The sequence below is a fragment of the Lineus longissimus genome, chromosome 1 (assembly GCF_910592395.1).
Source record: "Lineus longissimus chromosome 1, tnLinLong1.2, whole genome shotgun sequence".
In the NCBI taxonomy this organism is placed as follows: Eukaryota; Metazoa; Nemertea; class Pilidiophora; order Heteronemertea; family Lineidae; genus Lineus; species Lineus longissimus.
In genome coordinates, this window is record NC_088308.1 from 788,633 (window position 1) to 813,360 (window position 24,728).

Genomic DNA, 24,728 nt, shown 5'->3' on the forward strand with positions numbered 1-24,728 from the left:
GTGAGTATCAAGAACAGTACAAGAGCTCAGACAATGGTATGAGTCACTACCTACCCAATGCCATGTAACTGAATGCCTTGATCTCCTAAAACTTATGGACTTCCTTGGATAGATATCTTATCATCCATCGCTGCTATTCTCTCTTTCCAGGAGATGACCTCTGAGAAGGATGGGCAGCATGTCCTAGTGACCTTGACGCCCACTGCTAAGGAGCTTGCTCAGAGAATGCTACAGCTTGCGTTTGTGGTTGGAATACAGGTAGGTCATTCATGGATCTTGGAAACTTATCAATCAATGTTAGATGTTTCGCATGTTGCTTTATGGTAAGATCCTGTATGTCATCTTACCACATGTAGGTGTATGCAGTGGTCTGTATGTCATCTTACCACATGTAGGTGTATGCAGTGGTCTGTATGTCATCTTACCACATGTAGGTGTATGCAGTGGTCTGTTTGTCATCTTACCACATGTAGGTGTATGCAGTGGTCTGTATGTCATCTTACCACATGTAGGTGTAGGCAGTGGTCTGTTTGTCATCTTACCACATGTAGGTGTAGGCAGTGGTCTGTTTGTCATCTTACCACATGTAGGTGTAGGCAGTGGTCTGTTTGTCATCTTACCACATGTAGGTGTAGGCAGTGGTCTGTTTGTCATCTTACCACATGTAGGTGTATGCAGTGGTCTGTATGTCATCTTACCACATGTAGGTGTAGGCAGTGGTCTGTTTGTCATCTTACCACATGTAGGTGTATGCAGTGGTCTGTTTGTCATCTTACCACATGTAGGTGTAGGCAGTGGTCTGTTTGTCATCTTACCACATGTAGGTGTAGGCAGTGGTCTGTTTGTCATCTTACCACATGTAGGTGTATGCAGTGGTCTGTTTGTCATCTTACCACATGTAGGTGTATGCAGTGGTCTGTATGTCATCTTACCACATGTAGGTGTATGCAGTGGTCTGTATGTCATCTTACCACATGTAGGTGTATGCAGTGGTCTGTATGTCATCTTACCACATGTAGGTGTATGCAGTGGTCTGTATGTCATCTTACCACATGTAGGTGTATGCAGTGGTCTGTATGTCATCTTACCACATGTAGGTGTATGCAGTGGTCTATATGTCATCTTACCACATGTAGGTGTATGCAGTGGCCTGTATGTCATCTTACCACATGTAGGTGTATGCAGTGGTCTGTATGTCATCTTACCACATGTAGGTGTATGCAGTGGTCTGTGGTATCAAGGGACTAAGCGGTCACCTGAGCTCTTCCTCAGTAGAACAGAGTGGCAACCTGACAGAGGTTGAAAGGGCCCACGATCCTTACATTGTGATTTGGACACTGATAACCATATTCCACCACCCAGGTGTTCAGAACTTTTGCCGAGAGCCCTGACTGATGCTGGTTTCTCTCTCTCTTCAGCCAAGTGATTTGCTCACCTTACTGACGGAGTCAACAGTTGTGGTCGGGTCAGAAGGCCGTGGGTCTGCACGTTATGGTTTAGTTTTCTATACAGAATTCAAAGTGCCAAACAACCAGTACATCATTGAAACATCAAGTGATTTCATTGCAAGTTTGATGAAGAAAGTACCGTTTGAGCCGATGATGGTATCTAGTATTCTCCAGAGCGTCTTTGATCAGATCAGCAGGGATAGGAACCTCAGAAAGAAGTAAGTGGAGTGGGACATCTCTTGAAGAACACAGGAACTGCCTTACTTTTTATCCACTCCAGTAGAACATACTGTTTAGGCCCTCGTGGCATCATCATCCTCGTCCATTAACTTTTCATTTCTGAATGTAAACTGACAAACACCTTGACCAATTCATTCCACTTTTTGGGCTTATAGAGGATCTTATTCAACATGGCAGCTTTGGTAGCCATCTTGAATCTTGTTTCTGGGCAATAGATAGATAGATAGATATTGACTAGAATAGATAGATAGATAGATATTGACTAGAATAGATAGATAGATAGATGATAACTGACAAACCCTCAGGCTGTTCAACCCCTTTTTTGGCTCATGGGCGATGGTGAAGGTTTCTCTCCTCTAAATAAAAATGTTGTCAAGATACGTGATTCAGTTGTCTTCAATTGTCTCTGTTTTAGTGAGGGTGTACTGGCAGCCTCTGCCCTTCTGAAACAGTGGGACCTCTTCACTCCATGGTGGAAGAATACCAAGAAGAATGACCTCAAGACAGCCATCCTAGCCATATTCAACAAAGTGCTCTTGGTGGATTCAAAGGTTGGTTTTTAGCTCACCACTGGCGAGCTTATACAATACCGTGGCATCCATCGCCATCCGCTAGCGGAGCACGTTTCATCACCGCTAGGGCTAGATGGCTAAAACTTGGTGTGATTTTTTTTAGGTCACCACGGATGTGAAACACGAAGCTTTTCAAGAAGTCTTCACCATGTACTGCCATTTATTGACGGATTCTTATACCAACCTAACGTTCAAGAGTCAAGTGCTGAATCTGTTGTTCTTCTATACGAACCTACCAGAGAAGCAAACAGCTGAACTGAAGTAAGTGTCAATGATTCGAGAGTCATTTTTGTATCATTCTCTTCCTACGGTATTCACAAGTATTGAACCATACTTGCTATTAGCGTAGTTATAACTTCCTTTCAACTTGGTCACCAACAGCAAGGTGCCATTCATTGTGAGACTTCCTTTTACACATTGCCTGATATCATTTGTATTACAGTGGAACTCCGGTAACACGACCACTCATGGGACCGAGGTTGAATGGTTGCATTAATACCAGGGTGGTGGCATTAATAGTGAAGTTGAAAATCCGGGGACAGAATGCGTGATTAAGTTTTCCCGCCAAAATTGTTGAATTTTTTCATAAGTTCAAAATTCGGAAAAATTTTTCAAAGCCAAAACATTTTGGCACTGATGATGTTTGAGTCGGAAAAAAAAGTGAAAAAAATATTTGGACTTTGGACTTAGAAATTTTTTCATCCTTCACCACCTGATACATTTTGCTATCATACATGCTTATGTTGTCCGAGCATGTTCTGCTTCATCGTTTGTCTTCCTTATTCAAGATCAAGCCTAGACAGACTGGTTGCAGACAACTTTCCTCTGAAGAGCACAGAGTTTCCAGAAGGTTCTCCGCAGTATAACGAATATGTAGCAGCACTTGGAAAGGTATGAAAGAATTCGGAAAGGACCTTACTATGTTTTGGCTTATAACACTAGTAGTAGTTCTGTTTGAGAACATTTTAGGAACAGACTGTTTATTGGTGTTTTCTACCTGGCAACAAATGTCACCATCACGATACCCCTGCTGTGTCAGTTATGCACTCCGGTTCATTACATAATGTGAAGATGACGTGAAGGTTTGGGTTAGAGTCCAGTTTGGGCCTTAGACATGAACTAACGAAGCCTTGCGTATTGTTCTCAAATATCTTTGTTTTTTCTGCAGATTCTGAACGCTTTGGAATTGTCAGGAAGTCTGATGCTGTTGGAGTTGTTGATAAGTATCATGTGTCGTGACGCCAAACATGTGTTTGAGGACGAGCTGCAGAACTCATTGACTGTCTTCATCAAGAGGTTAGTCTCTCAGCATTCACAACAAACTCATTGTATTCATCACCCTTGTATGTAAACAAAAAGTATTTCAATTGACCTGATCCAAGTCACTTTAGGTTGTCACGCCTGACTTTTTTTCAGGCTGGCTACAGACAAGCAGAAACCAGCCCTTGATGTGGCCTACAAAGTCTATATGAAGGAGGAGAGTTATCCTAATGATATCAGACAAGCTGCTCTTGAGAGGGTTTGCCTGCCGATGTTACGGTTTGTTCACACAGCAGCGGTCAGGGAGTTCTTCATGGATCACATCAGAGAGATACTTGGCGTCCTGGAGGCGAAGCAGAGTAAAGTAAGTGGTGGGGCTCATGTTGGAGATTGTCAATACCCCACAGGTCGTTTGTGGATGATGCACTGGCTTGGGTCAGTGAATTAAGAGCGCTTTTTATGTGGCCATTAGTATCAATACTACCTTCTATGAAACTCTCAGTACTCAGACAATATGATTTTGACTAATATTTCATCAAAGCTGACTGATATCTGATATATTTTCCAGCCCTCCGAGAGTGCATTTGAGACGCAGCTCGTCACCAAGATTTGCTGTTTCCAGCTGGCCGAGGTCCTCTTCTCTCAACTATCAAAAGAGGAAACCAATTCCAAGAACTCCGCCATCAATCAGAGATACTGTGGGAATAACCCAAATGCTGCTGGCAATGAGTTGACAGTCGCAATAACCAAGTGAGTATTGTAACCAAAAGTTAGGAGCTCAAGAAGCATGTCTGAAACAATACCTTGCCAACTAACACAGGCATTATGCTTGATCCATGGCGCCATCACGCCTTTCCTGTAATGGTATGTCAGTTGATCACCCAGACACAGGCCACCATTTCACTATGGGTAGTCCAGGCTTGCTGACTGTGGAACTCGCTTGACTCTTCAGTACGTGAGAGTGGTTCTGTGGCCAGTTTCAAGACAGGGCTGAAGACCCTACTCTTTAAAGAGTACTTTCTGTGAAAGCATCTTTGAACAGGACACTAATGGAAAGGGCACTATACAAGACACTATTTATTTTCTTGCTCACTGACTTACTGACTTAAAGTCGACCCTATTTTCCAGGGCGGCACATGTTGCCAAGAAGGAGGACATGCGTGGTGAGACTCGACACCTTGAGCTGAGGCGACGGTTCCACTGTGCTGCTTACAATACTATGATAGCTGTGGTGTCCTGCACGAAGGATGAGTCAAAATTCTATGATGGATTCCTCTTCAGTGATAACCCCAAAAAGGTATGTCAGAGGATAATTTCAGGGCAAGCAGTACCAGTAACCTAGATTGTAGCTTGGCTTGCTAAAAGGAATTTGATGTGGGAATATTCAGAATTCATAAATAAATGAACATGAGACTCAGGTTCCATGACTTCTGAAGTTCTATTGGCACCAACCGTCCAGAAACTCACTGTGTCAATCTTGTCTTGTCAAGAGGTGTGCTTCATTTAAATCTGCTTCTCCCTAGAAGTCTTTTTTCGCAATGTTGTAAATTGCTTGTCTTCTTTTCTTAGGGAGAGTTCCTTCTTGATAACATGATTGACAAGGACAGAAAATATACGTTTGAGAGAGAACTCGAGGTAAGGCTCTGTGTACGACTAACAACAGGCACTTCTGCATGAGTTCATGGTTCTTGTCAACTCTTCTCGAGCAATGTGATCAAATGTACAAGAATAACAATGACAACATGTATGTTTTGACCCTGCTGAGAAGCCTCTTGTTGGGCAGGATCATATAACTTCTGCTATGATGTGTGATTATTTCAGCCAACATAAAAAGCTTAAATTTACTTCATTCTCTATACTTGTCACTTTCAAATCTGTGAATGAAAGCAACTAAAATCCCTCCCTTCTTTCTAATCTCAGAGTCCGATCACCAGAAAGAAGACCTTTGTCTCTATCCGTAAAGATGTACGCGAGAGCCGCCATGATGGATCAGAGGATGAGTCCTATATGGCCTCCTCCTCGGTACACTACCTGGCCTCTCAGTACCTCGCGGACAGCAGTCTCAGCGATGAGGTCAGCCAGTTTGATAGACTCTCTAGTGCTCAGGTGAGTGTCTTATTCCTACATGTGTGATTCAACTGAAGATACTTGGACAATTCAAGTAGGAGCTAGATCAGAATGGCTACTACATGTACCAATAATTGATGCTGACAGACTTTGGGCCACATTCTGTTTGTCGTTTCGAGTTAGGTGTCCGTCCACGAATAGACCATGCAAAATCTGCAAAAAGTGATAAGGTGGGATCAGCGGATTTGACTGAAACCTTTACCATTGGTTGGTCTCAGGACAGGATTATTACTGGTGCAATGTTTTTAAATCGATGGTGATAGCCGGAAATATGCTTCTTTTCACTGTTAATACATACATTCTTTCCCAGACATATACTGGCACGTTTGAAAAGGACTTGGAGAGAAGAATGAAGTCAAAAGAGGCAGACACCAGCTCTGAAGATCAGGTATGTACATGTATTTATCTAAACTTAATCCCTTATTCTTGGGTCTCTCTCACATTGATGAAGGAGTCAGTTATATATGTCTTCAGCATCCAATCATTCTGTCTAGTCTTGGACAATCCCCTTCTCTATCTAAACCTCAGCTTCAGTCTCTTAGCATTTTCCCATCTCATTACAACCCTGTGAAATTTCTTACATAATGTGAGATTGCCTTACTTGAATTTCAGGAATCTGCCACTGTTGTGAAGGGTGATTATGTTGAAATGGACATGGATGACTTAAACCAGCATGAATGCATGGCGACCCTCACAGCCCTCTTGCAGCATATGCAGAGAAACAACATTACACCTGCCGTGGAGAAGGTCGGTCATCTTCTACCTTTTTTGTCATCAGTTAAGCAGCACTTCAAAAGACTTGCTCTCTTCCCAAACAGAATTCTCAGTGGACATTGTCAAATTGATAGTGCTGCTCTGAGCCTCAAGAGGGTTTCAGTGAAGAGAACTAATTGTATTTTTAAAGTGAAATCCAGTAGAATCAGGTTGTTGTGTGGCCCACACTGTCAGCATAATCCACTCGTCCTTGTTGGTGGCTATCATCCAGTAGAAAGCATAATCCACTCGTCCTTGTTAGTGGCTATCATCCAGTAGAAAGCATAATCCACTCGTCCTTGTTAGTGGCTATCATCCAGTAGAAAGCATAATCCACTCGTCCTTGTTAGTGGCTATCATCCAGTAGAAAGCATAATCCACTCGTCCTTGTTGGTGGCTATCATCCAGTAGAAAGCATAATCCACTCGTCCTTGTTGGTGGCTATCATCCAGTAGAAAGCAGAATCCACTCGTCCTTGTTGGTGGCTATCATCCAGTAGAAAGCATAATCCACTCGTCCGTGTTAGTGGCTATCATCCAGTAGAAAGCAGAATCCACTCGTCCGTGTTAGTGGCTATCATCCAGTAGAAAGCATAATCCACTCGTCCTTGTTAGTGGCTATCATCCAGTAGAAAGCATAATCCACTCGTCCTTGTTGGTGGCTATCATCCAGTAGAAAGCATAATCCACTCGTCCTTGTTGGTGGCTATCATCCAGTAGAAAGCATAATCCACTCGTCCTTGTTAGTGGCTATCATCCAGTAGAAAGCATAATCCACTCGTCCTTGTTGGTGGCTATCATCCAGTAGAAAGCAGAATCCACTCGTCCGTGTTAGTGGCTATCATCCAGTAGAAAGCATAATCCACTCGTCCTTGTTAGTGGCTATCATCCAGTAGAAAGCATAATCCACTCGTCCTTGTTGGTGGCTATCATCCAGTAGAAAGCATAATCCACTCGTCCTTGTTGGTGGCTATCATCCAGTAGAAAGCATAATCCACTCGTCCTTGTTAGTGGCTATCATCCAGTAGAAAGCATAATCCACTCGTCCTTGTTGGTGGCTATCATCCAGTAGAAAGCATAATCCACTCGTCCTTGTTGGTGGCTATCATCCAGTAGAAAGCATAATCCACTCGTCCTTGTTGGTGGCTATCATCCAGTAGAAAGCAGAATCCGCTCGTCCTTGTTGGTGGCTATCATCCAGTAGAAAGCAGAATCCGCTCGTCCTTGTTGGTGGCTATCATCCAGTAGAAAGCAGAATCCACTCGTCCTTGTTAGTGGCTATCATCCAGTAGAAAGCATAATCCACTCGTCCTTGTTAGTGGCTATCATCCAGTAGAAAGCAGAATCCACTCGTCCTTGTTGGTGGCTATCATCCAGTAGAAAGCAGAATCCACTCGTCCTTGTTAGTGGCTATCATCCAGTAGAAAGCATAATCCACTCGTCCTTGTTGGTGGCTATCATCCAGTAGAAAGCAGAATCCACTCGTCCGTGTTAGTGGCTATCATCCAGTAGAAAGCAGAATCCACTCGTCCTTGTTAGTGGCTATCATCCAGTAGAAAGCATAATCCACTCGTCCTTGTTAGTGGCTATCATCCAGTAGAAAGCAGAATCCACTCGTCCTTGTTAGTGGCTATCATCCAGTAGAAAGCATAATCCACTCGTCCTTGTTAGTGGCTATCATCCAGTAGAAAGCATAATCCACTCGTCCTTGTTAGTGGCTATCATCCAGTAGAAAGCAGAATCCACTCGTCCTTGTTGGTGGCTATCATCCAGTAGAAAGCATAATCCACTCGTCCTTGTTGGTGGCTATCATCCAGTAGAAAGCATAATCCACTCGTCCTTGTTAGTGGCTATCATCCAGTAGAAAGCATACCTTCTGCTACATGTATAATCACATGATTATGATCCAATTTTTGCACAGGGTACCGTTCCACGAGATATGCCAAACTGGATGAGTTACCTGCATAGGAGGTTCAGCGACCCTAACAGCTATACCAACATCCGTCTGTTCATTGCTCGACTCATCATCAATGCACAGGAGGTGTTCCGTCCGTACACCAAGTTCTGGCTGAGCCCCCTCGTCCAGTTCATCATCACAGAGAACAGTGGCACCGGCCTCAATTATATGTTGGTGGACATCGTGGTGACGATGCTGTCTTGGGGAACAGTCGCTATTCCTCAGGTAGGTACTAAAGGGCATGTTATTGCCGACTTTGCTGAGTGAGAACTTGAAGAGAGGGTCTAATCTATTACAAGGCAAGGGGTGGGACATGTTGTAGCTCAAGAGAACACTGTGTAGCTTTCAGTTCATACCAAGTGGGCCCGGTCAAATGAGACCATTTCTAGTAGGAAACGTATTCCACCAGAGGACAAAGTCAAAGATCTGTAAGAACATATGTTTGCATGCATTTTCCAGGATACTGTTGGGGATCGAGCAATGGCCAGTTCTCTGGTTGAGTTCCTGATGAAGAACTGTCACCATGAGACGAGAGGGATACTGAGGAACAATCTGGAGATGCTGAAGACACTTGTTGAATGTTGGCGCGACAGGGTGGATATTCCCGTAAAGTAGGTCAAGGCCTTTTTCACTTGAGTCTTTTTGGTGAATGACGCCATAGAGCGCAGTGCAGTTGTATCATGTAGATTTCGAGGTCATGCGTGGGTCAGAAGATTTCGTACACTTAGATTGAAGAAGACCTATCATCATGATTATTGATTGTTTTGTTCACCTATGTCATTGAAGGCAAAGGTATTAAAAGTTAGTCTTTGCCAAAATAGAGTTGATGCAAATCTTACCAAAAAACCTGCACTTTTCTTCCAAATGTTCAGCTGGTAGAGTTTGACTGGTCTACTTTCAGGATTATCTATGACCACTTGAACAAACCCGACCCAAAGGACTCGAGTAGTGCTACAGGGATCCAGCTACTGGGTGTCGTGGTGGCCAACAAGCTCCCTCCCTACAGGGAAACCATGACAGTGGATAAGGAGAGGTGAGTGCCTCACTTCTCATAGAGGTGTTCCTTGAGAAACAAAACGTCTTGAGCGAGTTCTGTTAGTGAAAAGTTGCATATCAGAAATAAAGAGCAACTTTATCCTCTGCAATGTCACTTTTGTACCGAGGTAAGCAGACGTGAAAGTCTTGTTTTATACTTCAGGTATTACTTTGTCCTGGCTAACAACCTGATGAAGAACTCAAAGACAGTTCACACAGCGGCAGCCGAGGTCCTTGGCATGGTGCTGAAGTACCTCTCGGAGAAAGACCCTGATGTCCAGGCAGGCTATCACGATCACATCCACAAGATCCTCTCCACACTGCAGCAGGGCAAGCCGGACCAGTTCATCAACTGTGTCCACAGGATACAGCTCCATTATCCTCCGATGGCAGACCGGTGAGTACCGTGCAGTCATATCGTTCTCCCAACTCCAAATACATTCATCTGCTTGGTATTTTAAGATTGATGAAGTTTCTTTTATCATAACGCTCTAAATCAACTCGATGGTTGTTTCAGATTCACCACCAAGTTACTGTTCATGCTGCCCAGTCTCCACGGTGAATTCAAAACGTTGTGCTTGGAGATTATTCTGTCTAGAATTGACAACATTGAGGACATCTTCCTCGAGCTAAAGAACAAGGGGCTGCTTGACCTGCTGAATCACAGGTAAGTTGACGTTTTCCTAGAGCTGTTTTCCTAGGGCTAGGAGAGAGCCACCAACTGGCCAACAGGGAAGTTAAGCATGTTATCTTTCCAAAATGTTTTGTTACGGCCAACTGTGACATGACTTGCACTTCGTTTCAGAGATGAAGCCACGCAGCATGTAACTCTGAAGATTGTCCACAGTATGTTGAAGAGACTTAGCCCAAAGGACCTGCTCTACCTGCTGCCCTCTGTGGTCGAATTCACTGACAACCCAAGTCAGGTGTGCAGGGGCACAATGTACGAGATACTCATGTGGATATATGACAATTATAGGTAGGTTCACTGAGGGTACTCTTACTGATGTTTCTACAGTGGTCTTGTCATAACCTGTCTTCCTTTCTATTATCAGATGATATACATGTCATATCTAATAGGTCCATGAGGGGCTAACTCAAGTAGGCCCTAGACATGAAGACTGGTTGACTTTATGACCTCAGTGTCTTTTTCCAGGGAAGAGGAGAGTGATGAAGGCCATCAGATCATGACGCAGACCAAGGACACACTACTCAAGGGGCTCTCAGATGATGAGATCAGAAACAGGTAGGATCTGTTTATATCAATCATCCTGTTCTGTTTTGTTCCTGTTGTTGCGTACTCATTGCATTAAGCATGAGGTAGGAGTCCAAATGGTGATCTCCAGGTGACTTATACGCACAGTTTAATGAAACTGGGTCTGGTTTGACTATAAAAAGATTCCCTGTACAAGTATGAATGGTTCCCTATCAGAGCCTTGGTGAATACCGCCTGGTGCCTACCTGCAGAGTCTCCTTTAAAAACATTATTCTCTCTTCGTCAGGCTCACCATTCAAAATTTCTGGAGTCATGAGACGAGGCTGCCTACTGGGACGTTAGATCGTATGGTAGCGATGTTGGAGGCGATGTACTCCCCTGCCACCGAGAATCAATACCTGAGTTACGCCACCAACCTCTTGCTGGAGATGACATCAAAAAGTCCAGATTACAACAGGGAAATATTTGAACATCCGTTATCGGAATGTAAATTCTCGGTATGTTTTCCCAAAACAACTGATTGATGGTAGACATTCTGAAACAGCTAGAGATGGTTCTTATACTTCTGTTGGGTGAGGTACATGTAATAGAGGTATTATCTCTGTAGAGGGGTAACTAACCCTCTTAAGGCATGTTTTGTGTAGCTGACCTGATGAAGTCTAGGATTCTGGTCCTTTTCAAGGAATGCCTCTCTTTTGAAAGAGGCCAATGGGTGTATTGTACCTGATGCCTTTGCTCCAGAAAGCAAACAAGCCTGTCTAAGTTAGAAACATGAATAGATATGTAGTCCTTCTCCCTGAGACTAAACCAATAGCAGCCACACTAGACACCGAGTGAAGTGGTACGCAACAAATGCCATGAAAGCAAACACTGACAAAGAAGCATCTATCATACTTGTGCTTATTCTTGCAGGACTACAGTGTGAGTGCCTCATGGAGACAGAGACATGCAGGGATGACTCCGCTCTTTGTTGAAACCTTTGCCAGCCAGGGGGCGACACAAGGTTCAAGTCTCGACGAGTCTATGGCCGGAGTGAGGGCCACGCAGGATGTCCAACAGTTCACTCAGACACAGCAAGAAGGAGCCTCTAAGAACCCCTACAACTGGTTGACCCAGTCCAGCTTGGACACCTTCACCAACATCAGCATGAGCCTTTCCATGGCCGACTCACAGCAGTCATCATCGTTGCTGTTCAATGTTGGGAAAGCACCTGCAAGGCCGAGAAGACAGAAGCGCCCTCTGCCTGCAGGATTTGGCAAAGAGAAGCTCGGTGGTGGAGCAGCTCCAGCAGCTGTGGGTAAGTACTCGTCTAGTGTTGTTCATTTGCTCATTATCAGCAGAATAACGACTCGCGTGGTGACTCGATGACCTCTGCTATCATTTCACCAGGTCCTGCATCCATTGCTAACCACCACCAAAGTCATTTTGCCTTCCCACCGTGCCTGCCTTCGTTGGAGTGAGTGTCAATGAGTTGGTTGATTTCTTTCAGAAGAGTCGGAGCAGGATATTGAACTCAAGCGACTCAAGAGACGTTTTGTGAAGGATCAGACGTCAACCAGTCATTACTACGCGAGGAAGAATCTCGCCTTGAAGAAAAAGCGAGAGGTAGGGTTACATTTGGCTGCAGCATTTATAATGTTTCACTCCTGCTGAAAATGAATGGTAAATATTTGCAAGTTCAGGTGACTGTTTTTGGAGATCTTAGGGCTTTTACTTCCATGCCACCAGTTCATTAGCTGTAAACTGCAGCTGATATGAGTGTTTCATGACCTGAAAACTGAGTGTATGTCTCCGCTTTCTAACATTTTGGAAAAGGCAACCAATATTATCTGTTGGTTGGGTGAAGTTTTGATAAAAGTGACAGGTACCACACTTCAAATAGCCTATAAAGATACATGTACTCCTTCAGTACATGATTTTCTTGGTATCAAAGACATTGATTCTCTTATCATTTAGGAAAACTTGAAAGAGCAAAGATCCAAGAGGGAGTTCCAGGTGACCATGTACAGGAAGTACAGGATAGGAGACTTACCTGACATCCAGATCAAGTACTCCTATATCATCGCTCCCCTGCAGGCACTGGCACAGGTAAAGAGCATATCGAGATTTAGTCAAGAAAGAAGTACGCCGTACATAAGGTTGGTGGTTCAGGCTTCATGACATGTGCTGATTCCTGCATGTGAAGGGTTTAAGATGGGCATATTGAAGTTGATGCCAGGTATGATGTATCTTAAGTTCCCAGTGTCTCCATCGTTGCTAGTTCCATTTCAGCGTGACAGCACATTGGCTAAGATGCTCTTCAGCGCCATCTTCAGGGGTATCTTCTTAAAGGTGGATGACATCAAGACCGAACGAGAAGTCATCGAAACAACGCAGAAGATCAACCAGTGTCTGAATGACATGCTCTCAAACTCGTCCAGATATTACCCACAGTTCATCGCTTGTATCCAGGTAAAGGAATATGATCTAATTCTTCTTCGAAGCAGCTTCACCTTCAAGCAGCTCCTTGATAACCCAGCATGCCTCTGTGGAGACCGTACTGGCAGTTGTTGTAAAGCACTTTGAGACAGGACTTGGCGCCTTCCAATACACTTTACATGTATGCACTGCCATCTGTCCAAGAAGTTTGAAGTTTGATATGACTGTGGTGAGCATGTGGCCAATGTTGAAAGTGATTCTTTTCTCTGCGTTTAGGACATTGCCTTCCACCTTCCAAAGAAGTTAAAGCTGGAAGCCACCACAGTCAACACCTGTTGTGTGACGAGCCTTCAGCAGCCGCTTGGGATAGTCTTACTAGAGGAGCAGCTTCTGCAGCAGGTCGAAGCCGCTGAACCACCGTCCAAGAAGCGACGTGGAGGCACGGCACTGACCAGTGGTGCTGCAGTGTCTCAGGAGACAGGCACATGGATTGAACTGGCAAGGTATGCTTCTGTTTATACAGTTAGACGCTGAGCTTTTAGCATCTTATGTGACACCTTAGACCGCCACCTACGTAAGTGACACCTTAGACCGCCACCTACGTAAGTGACACCTTAGACCGCCGCCTACGTAAGTGACACCTTAGACCGCCACCTACGTAAGTGACACCTTAGACCGCCACCTACGTAAGTGACACCCTAGACCGCCACCTACGTTAGTGACACCTTAGACCGCCGCCTACGTAAGTGACACCTTAGACCGCCACCTACGTAAGTGACACCCTAGACCGCCACCTACGTTAGTGACACCCTAGACCGCCACCTACGTAAGTGACACCTTAGACCGCCACCTACGTAAGTGACACCCTAGACCGCCACCTACGTTAGTGACACCCTAGACCGCCACCTACGTAAGTGACACCTTAGACCGCCGCCTACGTAAGTGACACCTTAGACCGCCGCCTACGCAAGTGACACCTTAGACCGCCACCTACGTAAGTGACACCTTAGACCGCCACCTACGTAAGTGACACCTTAGACCGCCACCTACGTAAGTGACACCTTAACTTGAAATATCCTAGTACATGTAGATGTATTGAGATCAAAGCAGAGACATCCAGGGGAGAGCTGATTGGCTTATCCTCTATGCCACTCTTATGTCCTACGTGTCAGGTGTTCTTGCTTTTGAACAAGCATTTCTTCTCTTTCCATCTCAGGGTTTACAAATCTCTTGGCGACTATGATGTCCTTCGAGGAATCTTCAGCGGAATGATCAACACCAAACAGGTTACCCATGATGCATTAGAAGCGGAGGCCAGGGGTGACTTCTCAACCGCTGTCAAGCTTTACAATGATGTGAGTGAATCCAGATTTTACCACTTTCTCTGGTGTTTTCTTATGTGACATCTCTGGTGTTGGAGTTCCTCATCTGTTCATCTTGTCATAAAGAAGCATCTTTTCTTTATTTCATAGGCTATTTCAGAAACCGACTGGCGTGATGGCAGACCTCAGGAAGTCGAAGTAGACCTCTGGGATGACTGTAGGCTAAAGGTAAGTCGTCCAAATCATATCTTTAAGGTACAACATCTGGAATGATTGGGTACCTCAGCGCATGAAAATAGGGTGGGAATAGCCAATGGGGTTAGAGTGCTCAGCCATGACAGCTTGTGGTGAGCATTGCCAAACTCATTTCTCAGTCTGATGAAATGTGTTTCTTCTGCTGCCAGATCACTTTACTCACCAAAAGTTGAGCAAAAATACTACCTCAAGGGTCTTAAGATACACCCTGTTGATGTACGTAGATGATGTAGATTTTGACCTGAATCTTGGAGAAGCCCTGCCAGGCATCAGTGTCATACCAAACCTATGTTAGAGTGAGGTTGGTGAATGCTCGTTTAACATCCCCACTACGAACCTCTCCATTTTGTGTTCCAGTGTTTCGACCAGCTCACCCAGTGGAGTAACCTTGAGGAGTTCACAGTGACTTGTGTTGATGATAGTGACAACCCCAAGCTGGAGAAAGTCTGGGACGATACTTATTATCAGGTACAATGAGGTTACACATTAGAGGGTCATCAGGTTCTGAGGTGGCACATAAAATTGAGGTGCGAAAGGAACTGAGGGAGTAAGTTTCAGCTCTATAAACCTTCTTGGACAGAGGATTTCCCTCTACTCTCAATCCTATGAAACCTTGCTGCCCACCCCAGTCAAGTCTTTAATGATGTCAAACATTTAGGAACTTAGTCCTTGTGACTTTTGTTGTTTCAGGAGCACTATTTGCCGTTCATCATCCGTAGCAAGCTGAAGCTGCTGGTGGAGGGTGATGAACACCAGCAGGACCTGTTCACGTTCATTGACCAGTCCATGAAAGCACCCGAGAGGAAGGCTCTCCTGGAGACGAGGTTCTGTGAGGAGCTGGCGCTCATGTACCTCTGGCAAGAGCAATACGACAGGGCGAGATATTACACCAACAATGCGCTCCAACTATTCCTGCAGGTTTGTTATATTCTACCTTGTCCAACTTTTTAAATTTGTGAACAATGGAAAATCATAAATAATCACCGCTTTTATACAGCTCATTGTTGATGGTACTGACCTACTACTTGTAGGACCTTCTTTAGTCTGTTTTTACAGCAGCTGCTACTTTTATAGGCCTCTGTGACAGGACCCAGGAAGTCTTATGCCACGCTTAACACTATGTCCCCATGTAAATGATACGTTCATCCTCTTTACTTTAGGACTGGTCAAGTATCGATACTCTGATGCTCTCCTCCAGGGTGGCTAAGCTTCAGGGATTGCAGAAGCTGACTGAGTTACAAGAGTTTCTCGAGTTCATGAGATATGATAGTAAGTATCTTGTTGTTTCATTCCTGATTAGTGAACTCTTCCTATGGCCCTGTGGAGGAGAGGGAGCAGACAATGTCCTTCCAACTATCACAGCTTGTGAACAAACTTATGCCTAATGCCAAAGAAGACCTTCCAATAGAATCATAGATTTGACTTGTCTCTTCCACAACAGGTAACTTCCAGAATAGCCATCTCTCTGTGAGCCTGGTCGACAAGTGGCTGGATCATAAACCGGACTTGTTGATGGACCCCTCCAATATCTGGGATGATATTACCACCAATAGGTAAGATACATGTAGGCTATCTTATTTTGCAAGCCTGAGATGGACTCCTCATATCTATGATTATTTGGAGGGGGAGGGGAGTTGAAGCTGTAAGTAGTGCCATCAGGAGACTTCATTGGTACTATTTCCTTGGAACAACAATGCTGGACATTTGGATGACAAGACAGATATATCCACCATACAAACTCAACAGCATACCTCAGCCAAAACTTAGGATATCCACCATTCAAACTCAACAGCATACCTCAGCCAAAACTTAGGATATCCACCATACAAACTCAACAGCATACCTCAGCCAAAACTTAGGATATGTTTCCACCCAGGTGTGTGTTCATCGACCACCTTGACAAGAAGCTCGAGAAACAGGGGATCCATGAAGAGACACACAGCGCCTTCGAGATGAAGAAGGTTCTGTTGAGGCTGAGTCAGGCTGGCAGCGCGAGAGAACAGAACAACTTCCCATTGGCGCTCAAGCTCTTGAAAACAACGCATAGGGTAGGTGGTTAGGCAATGTGTCAAGCTCAAACATCTCACAGACAATTCTCAGCTCTTCACTAACTCTGGGTATATCTGACCAGCCTCAAGATCACGAAAGATGTCTCAGTGTCATGTATTGGACTCTAATCATGTTGATCATTCATATGTGTGCAACTTGAGTTAGAATGCCCTTTTTCATTACAATCATTGTATTCATCATCATTCCTGCCACTTCAGAATGCTAAAGCAACTAATGACGAGTCTTTGCTGATTCAATGGACCCATTGTTACTCCCTCACACATCAACAGAAGGTTCACATGGTCGGCAGCAGCCTACCATTGCCAAAGAAACTGGAGAGTTTGTTGAGCTCAATGGACCAGCTACGTGAGTATATGACCTTGGCAGGTTTACTTCTGACCCGTATTGATTGAATATGACGTAACTTGTCATGTAGCTTGGTAGATGAATGTGGTTGACCCTTCCTTGTCTTTCCAGAGAAGCTTAGCAGCAGTGATGTGTTCAAGTGTGACAGTCTATTAGGCAGACAACAGGACATCCTTCAGGGGAAGACACTCGATATGGTAGCCCTGGAGATCTTGGAGAATCTTGGCTCGGGTGATACGCTGCCTGATGAAACCCTTGACAAGATAGCTAGCCTAACTGGTTGCCAACACAACATGGATCAGGTCAGTGTTCATCTCCTCAGACAAAGTCAATCTTCATTCTCACAGTCTGACTCCAAGTCAGTCTTCATTCTCACAGTCTGACTCCAAGTCGGTCTTCATTCTCACAGTCTGACTCCAAGTCAGTCTTCATTCTCACAGTCTGACTCCAAGTCGGTCTTCATTCTCACAGTCTGACTCCAAGTCGGTCTTCATTCTCACAGTCTGACTCCAAGTCGGTCTTCATTCTCACAGTCTGACTCCAAGTCGGTCTTCATTCTCACAGTCTGACTCCAAGTCGGTCTTCATTCTCACAGTCTGACTCCAAGTCGGTTTTCATTCTCACAGACGACGTAGACCAGAAAGCCAAAATCTAGGGAATAAGATGGAGAGGGAACTAGAGTGTACTGTTGAATGCAAATAAGAAGAGATTCTTACAGGTTTAATCTTTGGAATTGAACTACGTTTAATGTTTTCAGGTTGTGAGTGGACTTGTTGAGAAGGGTTACAGTTATATGCAAAATGCTACCAAGTCCGCCTTGAAGGAGGAGGGCGAGACCAGTGAGGCCATGATACTCGACGTGGACGGAATCATTGCAGCCCATATGACCATGGTTAGATATTGCGATCAGTACTTACGCAGGAATGAAGAAGGTAAGTCATGGTACTTTGATCCAAATCTGGGTCGTGGGTTGGTTGTTTGATGCACCACAGACAGTACACCAAGTACACCTCACCTTTATTAACCTGTCAAGCTACAATTCAAGTCAGGGGATCAAACCCACATACAACGACTGATTGTCGATTGGTAGTCAAGTGACCACTGGGCTGGGCTGGGTGCTGCTAGCTGTTCCTAGTCATATGGTGCATCAAAATACAATCTGCACTTCACGCCACCTCCTCTAGTGGATGCCTTTCAGACTAAAAATCTTGAAAAACCTCTTCTTCAGCTGATTCCCAAGAGGTAGACTGCCCGTCTCTTAAGCGGTTCCCTGAGACTGTCATCACATCACTGCTGGCCGCCATGAAGCACAACTCAAAGGAAGCAAGACAGAAGTTTGCCCGGTTACTTCAGATTGTTGAGTCATTCCCCGACACAATGGATACATTCATTGAGAAGGTAGGCACAGTCATTGTTTTTGTTATCTGAGAGTTAGGCGAAGGAAAGTGATAATTAAAGGCTGTACATTTGATACAGCCATAGCCTTTTAGAATTAGTACCATGTCTTTTTAGGTAAACGTGGAATACATTGTATATATTGAAATCGTTCAACTAGCACTGTATTGATATTGGAGTACCAGGCCAAATCACAGTTTGTAAAGGGTTTTCATGTTTTCAGACGAAGGAGATCCCGTGCTGGATGTTCATCTCGTGGATCAGTCAGATGGTGTCCTACTTGGACAAGACAGGAGCCAGGGCCGTCCAGGATATCTTGACAAGAATCTCGGAGGAATACCCTCAGGTAAAACATGGTTTGGGGTCTGTATCATACTAAATGAAGATCCTACCTTTCACTGAAGACATTTTAGGCGAACTGTGATTCAATTTCTCCTCAATGTAGGATGTTCATAGCTGTGAGCTAGGACTATTAGTTTACTTCCTGGCACTGATCCAAACCCATTATTGCATGTTTGATCTGCAGTTTTGCCCTCTGAGCCATACATGCATGACACCTCTCTCTCTCTTTGTCTGTTTATTTACTGGTTTGCCAGACTCATGCCATCGCGTTCCACTATGGTTTTTCAGGCCCTGATCTACCCGTTCAAGATCAGCAGTGAGTCATTCCAGTTCAGTGGCACAGCCGAGGGGAAGCGGAACAAGGCAGCAGTGGACAGGTGAGAGATTCTTCTGATAATTGGCTAGATTGTGTGAGCATGTTTAGTATCCTGGCTTCTGTAGGGTGGGGGTGAAGGCATTTTGACTCAATAGATGCATCTTTGACTTCATACATGTACATGGAAGTTCTCTTGAAGATTGCTGGTCAGTCTCACTTTGCTATTGATGAGATCATTGTTGACACATCCTTAAACTGGTGATATTACCACAATGTCAGAACAGGGAAAGTCAAGGAAATGTTACCTGTTACCTCATATCCACTGCTATTTTTCCAGATTGGAGGCCACTCTTTCCCAAGTTCCTCTTGTCAACACCCTGATCGCAGCCCTGGAGCAGTTCGGTCAGCCCAATGCATTGTTTGGGGTAGGTAGTGTGATCGATTTAGCCTTGTGTCCATGGATGGGACATTTCTCATAAAGGTGTTGAATGCTAGGTTCCACTTTTGACAGCGTCATTTTCTCAGTTTATTTTCTCTATATCTAGGATTGGATAGATGATATGAAGAAAATATTGGAGGGCAAGAGTCGCGACAGGACCAAGATCATGCAGTGCTTCAGGGGGATTTATGCTGAGTTGATGGACCATCGAGGCAGCGTGAGCCAGGACACGAGCCAGTCTCTGTATGATGGCACGGGGGCACCGACTCAGATAGGCATGGGGCCATACAGAAAGAGGTTTGCCCAAGTATGCATGCATTCCTTCTCAAGACTGTAGGACTGCTACGAAATCAATGAGGCTCTCAGACTTCACCCAATTGCTATCAAATGGGCATATTTTTCAGAATTTTGAACTTGTGCTGTGACATCGCATTCAACCAGATGCAACATGAATTTGGCATCATCAAAGGCTGACGTTATATGTCCAAGTCGGCCAATTTGTTCCCCAACAGAGCCGCACCACTTGGGGCAAAGATCTAGAAAGAGGCATATTGCTGGTAGTAAAACAGCAAAGAGAAGGTAATGAGATACAATTCTGAATACATGTACCAAATCACTATACTTTATGTTAACAATGATACAATAAAGTTGTCGACTACATATTGGAAATTAACATGGTACATGTTATCATTTCCATTCCAGGCCTTTGCTAAAGAAGTCGACACTCTTTTTGGAAATGATGGTGCCAAGATTGTTCCCATGACTCTCGGGGTAAGGATTTCTGTGGTGGACAATCTATTCTCATGATTGAATAGGTTTTGTTTATAGAGGGATGACATTCAGGCTTCTCAGTCATATTGGAATAGTTGCTGTAAAGTTTTGAAAAGTTGGATTAAGAAGTTGACTTTTGGGTATATGCACTGACTTAGAATCGATCCTGAACTTTCCCTGCTGAGAGGTGTAGGAGAGCCAATAGTTCACGATTGGGGATTCCAGCTGATATTGTCTGAGCGCTGCCAGTGGCAAAACTGATTACGATCCCAATAGGGATGTATTTCCATTAGCATGATCTTGAATACATGGACATGTTGATCTTGTCTCCAGGATTTTGTCAAAAAAGCGAGCAGCCTTCGAGAAAAGATGACGGGCGAGGCCGGTAAGAAGCTCTCGCCTCCCCGCACCCTGAAGGAATACTCTCCCTGGATGCATGAGTTCAAGGCAGCTAACTATGAGAAGGAGTTAGAGATTCCTGGTCAATATACCGGCACGTCAAAACCACTGCCGGAGTATCACACCAAGATATCAGGCTTTGATGAAAGGGTTGGTAGCTTTTGTGATAGAAGTCGTATATACCTCTGACATTTCAGATGAGTGCCGACATTGCCATGTAGACACGGGTCATAGCACTGAAACCTTACTTTGAGACGTCGTTATAATTTGCCCTTCAGGATGACCTAGAGAGAGCTAGTGCAGGCCTAATTTCAATGGTTTTTATCTTCTTCTGCACTTGAGAGCTCAGAACCTATGCTACAGTTCTAATGAAGTGTATAAGGTTGTTATGAGATTGTTATCACTCCTCCAAATGTGTTTTCAATCAGGTTTTGGTTCTGTCCTCCCTGCGTAAACCCAAGCGAATCATCATCCGGGGGAATGATGAGAAAGACCACATGTTCCTGGTGAAGGGTGGTGAGGACCTGAGGCAGGACCAGAGGATCGAACAGCTGTTTGTCATCATGAATGAGGTGTTCCAGCAGGATCCAGCATGCAGGCAGAGGAAGCTGACACTGCGCACTTATCAGGTCATACCTATGACTCCAAGGTTCGTTTTAACTTCTCTGCATTATTCCACCAGCAGAGTTTTAGGAATGTAACATTTGTGGAAAGTGTATCTCTTCTCCTTCGTTAGTGGCATCTCTTGACACCGTTACGTTATTGAGGCAAGTCAACAGCCTGTTAGAACCGAGCTGGTATCATTTGGTCCTTGTTTTAGATACAGTTGTTCCTGGTACACACTTGAAGACGTTTGGTCTCGTCTTTGATTATCCTGGTCACGTCCAACACACATCGTGCGAGTTAGTTGGCAAATGACAAAATATGATTGCTGGAGAGGACTTGGATGACTGTTATGAGAAGTCAGGGTTCATAATGTTTTGCCTGTTTCAGGTTCTATAATGTAGAATTATTTGTTTGTTTCAGGGTTGGTCTGATTGAGTGGATGCGTCACACACAACCTCTGAAGGAATTCATGGCTGCTGCGATGACAAAACAAGAATCAACCTTTGCAGAATCTGAGTAAGCTTTATCATTTCTCCATAGAGGGAGATTTCCATATTGTTTACAGTTTATACAATAATCTTTCCAAGTCTTGTTTGTCTCTCATTCAAGTGAGCAGAGTTTAAACATGTACATTAAGAGGGGCAAAATTAACATGCTTGAGAGACTTTAACCAGTCGGATTTAGTACCAAACAAGTCTCATACATGTAGTTGTATATCCTTGTTTGTTTTACAGCAAGGGAGCCAAGGCGCTCCACTTCAGCTGGGTCGACAAGTTTGCTGCCAAGAAGAATGATCGCCATGCCACTAACTATGCTCCGATGTACAGTAAGGCTTCCAAGGCAGAGACTGTGAAGGCGTTCAGGGACAGGGAGGGGAAAGTACCATGGGATCTATTGAGGTAAGAAGTGGCCTGGAATGTCCAAAGATATGACTGTTACATCAACATCTTTTCACCTTGTAAAACATGTATGGTAGTGATTTCAATTCCACGCCATAAACCAAAAGTAGGCAACCTATTATCTCCTCTTATCAGCTTGAAGTTTCTGCACTCGCTTGTCTACCGACTTTCCAAACATCCTTTCAAAGGTATTTATCCGAATATAGTGTGTCTAATACAAGTTGACTTATAGAAACATGCCTTGTATTTTAGGCGTGCCTTTTTGCGAATGAGTTCATCACCCGAGGCGTTCTTCACATTAAGATCTCACTTCATCTCCTCGCACGCACTCATATGTACAGCCCAGTACATCCTGGGCATTGGTGACAGACATCTGTCCAACTTCATGATTGATTTGGAAACAGGGGGAATGGTTGGCATTGACTTTGGTCATGCATTCGGATCAGCTACCCAGGTCAGTATATATGACGGTAGCTTGTAAGTACAGAGAGTGAACAGGGCCCAGTTGTGCCATTGGTGTGAGCAGGTAAGTAAGAGTAGTCTGAACATTACTCTTGCAACTGAAATGAACACTTAGTCAGCCAACGCTGGTGTTTGTCTTGTACTTGTACACCCATTGAGCATCAGGGCCCAGATCTGCATCAAGTATTGCCATACATGTAGTCAGTTACCATGGTTATGTTAACTGTCGCTTTCTCTTTCTAGTTCCTGCCTGTTCCTGAGCTGATGCCATTCCGTATGACTCGGCAGATTGTCAACCTCATGATGCCCATGAAAGAGAAAGGAATGTTCGAGTTCACGATGGTGCATGGGCTGCGCGCGTTGAGGAAGGATTATGATCTGCTACTGAACGTCATGGATGTCTTCATCAAGGATGTTTCTCTCGACTGGATTGTAAGTCTGACATCAATTACAGTGGAAGGTGGAATATTCATTTAGTCCAATAGGCCTCTCTTCAAAGTAAATGGACATGTATGTGTTCGTCCAATTACAAGGAGTTTTAACATATAGTTCCTCATTAATTCAGACTTATTCTTTGTATAGAATTATTATCTGATGGCTGATGATTGCTCTAATATGATGAGTTTGCTTTGTCATATTTTTCAGCAAAATGCAGAAAAACAGAAGAAAGAAAAGCAGGAAGCTGAAGGCAAGTCAAAAGGCTGTATTGAATTCATCTATTTATTGTTTACAAACAAGGGTCTTGTGAGCTGGTGAGGTGGTCAAAGGAAATACAAACACGAAGGCATCATCTTCACCTAATCTGAGTAAAATGAGTATGAGCATACAGAAAGTTATTGTTGGTTCTTTATGTTATGATCAACAACATCTGTTATCCTTTCTCTCTCAGATGCTGACATCGACAATGCGTGGTATCCGAAACAGAAGGTATCCTATGTTAAGAGGAAACTACAGGGTGCTAATTCTTGCCATATTACAAGGTAAGAATAGATCACCATCTCTGCATCAACCTTACTCTTGAAGAAACTGACCTACATGTAACAACTTTGAGACTCTCTCTCTCTCTCCTTTGAAGACAGATCATGCCACGAGACAGCAACATGTGCCTTGCATTCAAGTTCTATTGTCGCATTTATAGTTGGGAAGTGGAACATCCATACCAGTCGACAACCCTGTAAAGACATCCTCTATAAAGGATAATGATTTTGATCCAGAATAGATCAATTCTATTCAGTTTAACCTCTGTACTCTTGACACCTCTCTATAAAGGACAGCGTGGTGTCTTCAATTGAGAGGTTCCACTGTCTCTAGTAGCGCCCTCTAGGCCAATTTCTCATAACCTCGTTTTTGTTTTCAGAGACGAGCTGAAGCTGGGACATTCCAAGAAGAGCTCATACAAGGCGTATGTGAGTGTGTGTATGGGTGACGGTGATAACGTCCGTCACCGACATCCTGGAGCGGGGCTGAGCGTGGAGGATCAAGTCACATGTCTGATTGATCAGGCAACGGATCCAAATATTCTCGGTCGGACGTGGATTGGATGGGAATCATGGATGTGAAAGGACTGTGATGTTACCTGAAGCTATTGAGTGTTTTCACATAGCAATGAACAAATACCAACATCACAGAGTTGACAGTTTCTACGTGGTCTTACAAGTTAGCCACATGAACTGTGTGGGGGGGGGGGTTAGGTGCTATTATATTATCATGGCTATAGTTACCTGTACGTCACTGATAGTTACATTTGTTTAAAATTAGTAATCTGTAATTTGTTAAGAATTAGTAATGATTAGGCTATCATGTAATCACATGTGCACTTCTATCAAAGATATTATGTGGAAAAAAAGTTTGTTGGAAGGAGTGTCGGAGTCTTCTGTGTCCTGTTACATGGCTTGGTGGACTAACGATCCATGATCATAAAGATCTGAATCAACACCAGTCAATCGCCCTGTCTCCTCTGATTCCAAAGCACATTTTCAATCATCCTGTTTATGCATACCTCAAAGGTAAGACTGCCATCACTTTCACAACAGACGGTCATGTATGTAGGCTTACGTAGATTCCCAATAATTTAGCTGGGTC

At 44.1% G+C, this 24,728-nt stretch overlaps 1 protein-coding gene across 1 annotated transcript in view; it reads left to right on the plus strand.

Moving 5' to 3' along the window:
- LOC135483345 (DNA-dependent protein kinase catalytic subunit-like) overlaps window positions 1-24,728 on the plus strand; it is a 39,006-nt gene extending 14,278 nt beyond the window's left edge. Inside the window, exons 33-83 of the mRNA XM_064764158.1 lie at window positions 151-258; window positions 1,419-1,666; window positions 2,104-2,239; window positions 2,364-2,521; window positions 3,049-3,151; window positions 3,429-3,556; window positions 3,677-3,884; window positions 4,089-4,270; window positions 4,649-4,817; window positions 5,090-5,155; window positions 5,441-5,626; window positions 5,958-6,035; window positions 6,260-6,394; window positions 8,321-8,581; window positions 8,816-8,967; window positions 9,258-9,389; window positions 9,555-9,788; window positions 9,909-10,058; window positions 10,197-10,370; window positions 10,548-10,637; window positions 10,894-11,104; window positions 11,520-11,904; window positions 12,097-12,212; window positions 12,564-12,695; window positions 12,879-13,058; window positions 13,302-13,528; window positions 14,242-14,380; window positions 14,498-14,575; window positions 14,960-15,070; window positions 15,293-15,520; window positions 15,763-15,871; window positions 16,044-16,155; window positions 16,479-16,650; window positions 16,870-17,017; window positions 17,129-17,319; window positions 17,775-17,949; window positions 18,246-18,415; window positions 18,636-18,758; window positions 19,043-19,131; window positions 19,408-19,495; window positions 19,616-19,816; window positions 20,212-20,280; window positions 20,614-20,829; window positions 21,108-21,328; window positions 21,706-21,801; window positions 22,020-22,184; window positions 22,437-22,638; window positions 22,890-23,078; window positions 23,292-23,334; window positions 23,536-23,626; window positions 24,004-24,728. Of these exons, the coding sequence (XP_064620228.1) occupies window positions 151-258; window positions 1,419-1,666; window positions 2,104-2,239; window positions 2,364-2,521; window positions 3,049-3,151; window positions 3,429-3,556; window positions 3,677-3,884; window positions 4,089-4,270; window positions 4,649-4,817; window positions 5,090-5,155; window positions 5,441-5,626; window positions 5,958-6,035; window positions 6,260-6,394; window positions 8,321-8,581; window positions 8,816-8,967; window positions 9,258-9,389; window positions 9,555-9,788; window positions 9,909-10,058; window positions 10,197-10,370; window positions 10,548-10,637; window positions 10,894-11,104; window positions 11,520-11,904; window positions 12,097-12,212; window positions 12,564-12,695; window positions 12,879-13,058; window positions 13,302-13,528; window positions 14,242-14,380; window positions 14,498-14,575; window positions 14,960-15,070; window positions 15,293-15,520; window positions 15,763-15,871; window positions 16,044-16,155; window positions 16,479-16,650; window positions 16,870-17,017; window positions 17,129-17,319; window positions 17,775-17,949; window positions 18,246-18,415; window positions 18,636-18,758; window positions 19,043-19,131; window positions 19,408-19,495; window positions 19,616-19,816; window positions 20,212-20,280; window positions 20,614-20,829; window positions 21,108-21,328; window positions 21,706-21,801; window positions 22,020-22,184; window positions 22,437-22,638; window positions 22,890-23,078; window positions 23,292-23,334; window positions 23,536-23,626; window positions 24,004-24,205 (7,977 nt within the window). The 3' untranslated portion in view covers window positions 24,206-24,728. The remainder of the gene's footprint in view (window positions 1-150; window positions 259-1,418; window positions 1,667-2,103; window positions 2,240-2,363; window positions 2,522-3,048; window positions 3,152-3,428; window positions 3,557-3,676; window positions 3,885-4,088; window positions 4,271-4,648; window positions 4,818-5,089; window positions 5,156-5,440; window positions 5,627-5,957; window positions 6,036-6,259; window positions 6,395-8,320; window positions 8,582-8,815; window positions 8,968-9,257; window positions 9,390-9,554; window positions 9,789-9,908; window positions 10,059-10,196; window positions 10,371-10,547; window positions 10,638-10,893; window positions 11,105-11,519; window positions 11,905-12,096; window positions 12,213-12,563; window positions 12,696-12,878; window positions 13,059-13,301; window positions 13,529-14,241; window positions 14,381-14,497; window positions 14,576-14,959; window positions 15,071-15,292; window positions 15,521-15,762; window positions 15,872-16,043; window positions 16,156-16,478; window positions 16,651-16,869; window positions 17,018-17,128; window positions 17,320-17,774; window positions 17,950-18,245; window positions 18,416-18,635; window positions 18,759-19,042; window positions 19,132-19,407; window positions 19,496-19,615; window positions 19,817-20,211; window positions 20,281-20,613; window positions 20,830-21,107; window positions 21,329-21,705; window positions 21,802-22,019; window positions 22,185-22,436; window positions 22,639-22,889; window positions 23,079-23,291; window positions 23,335-23,535; window positions 23,627-24,003) is intronic.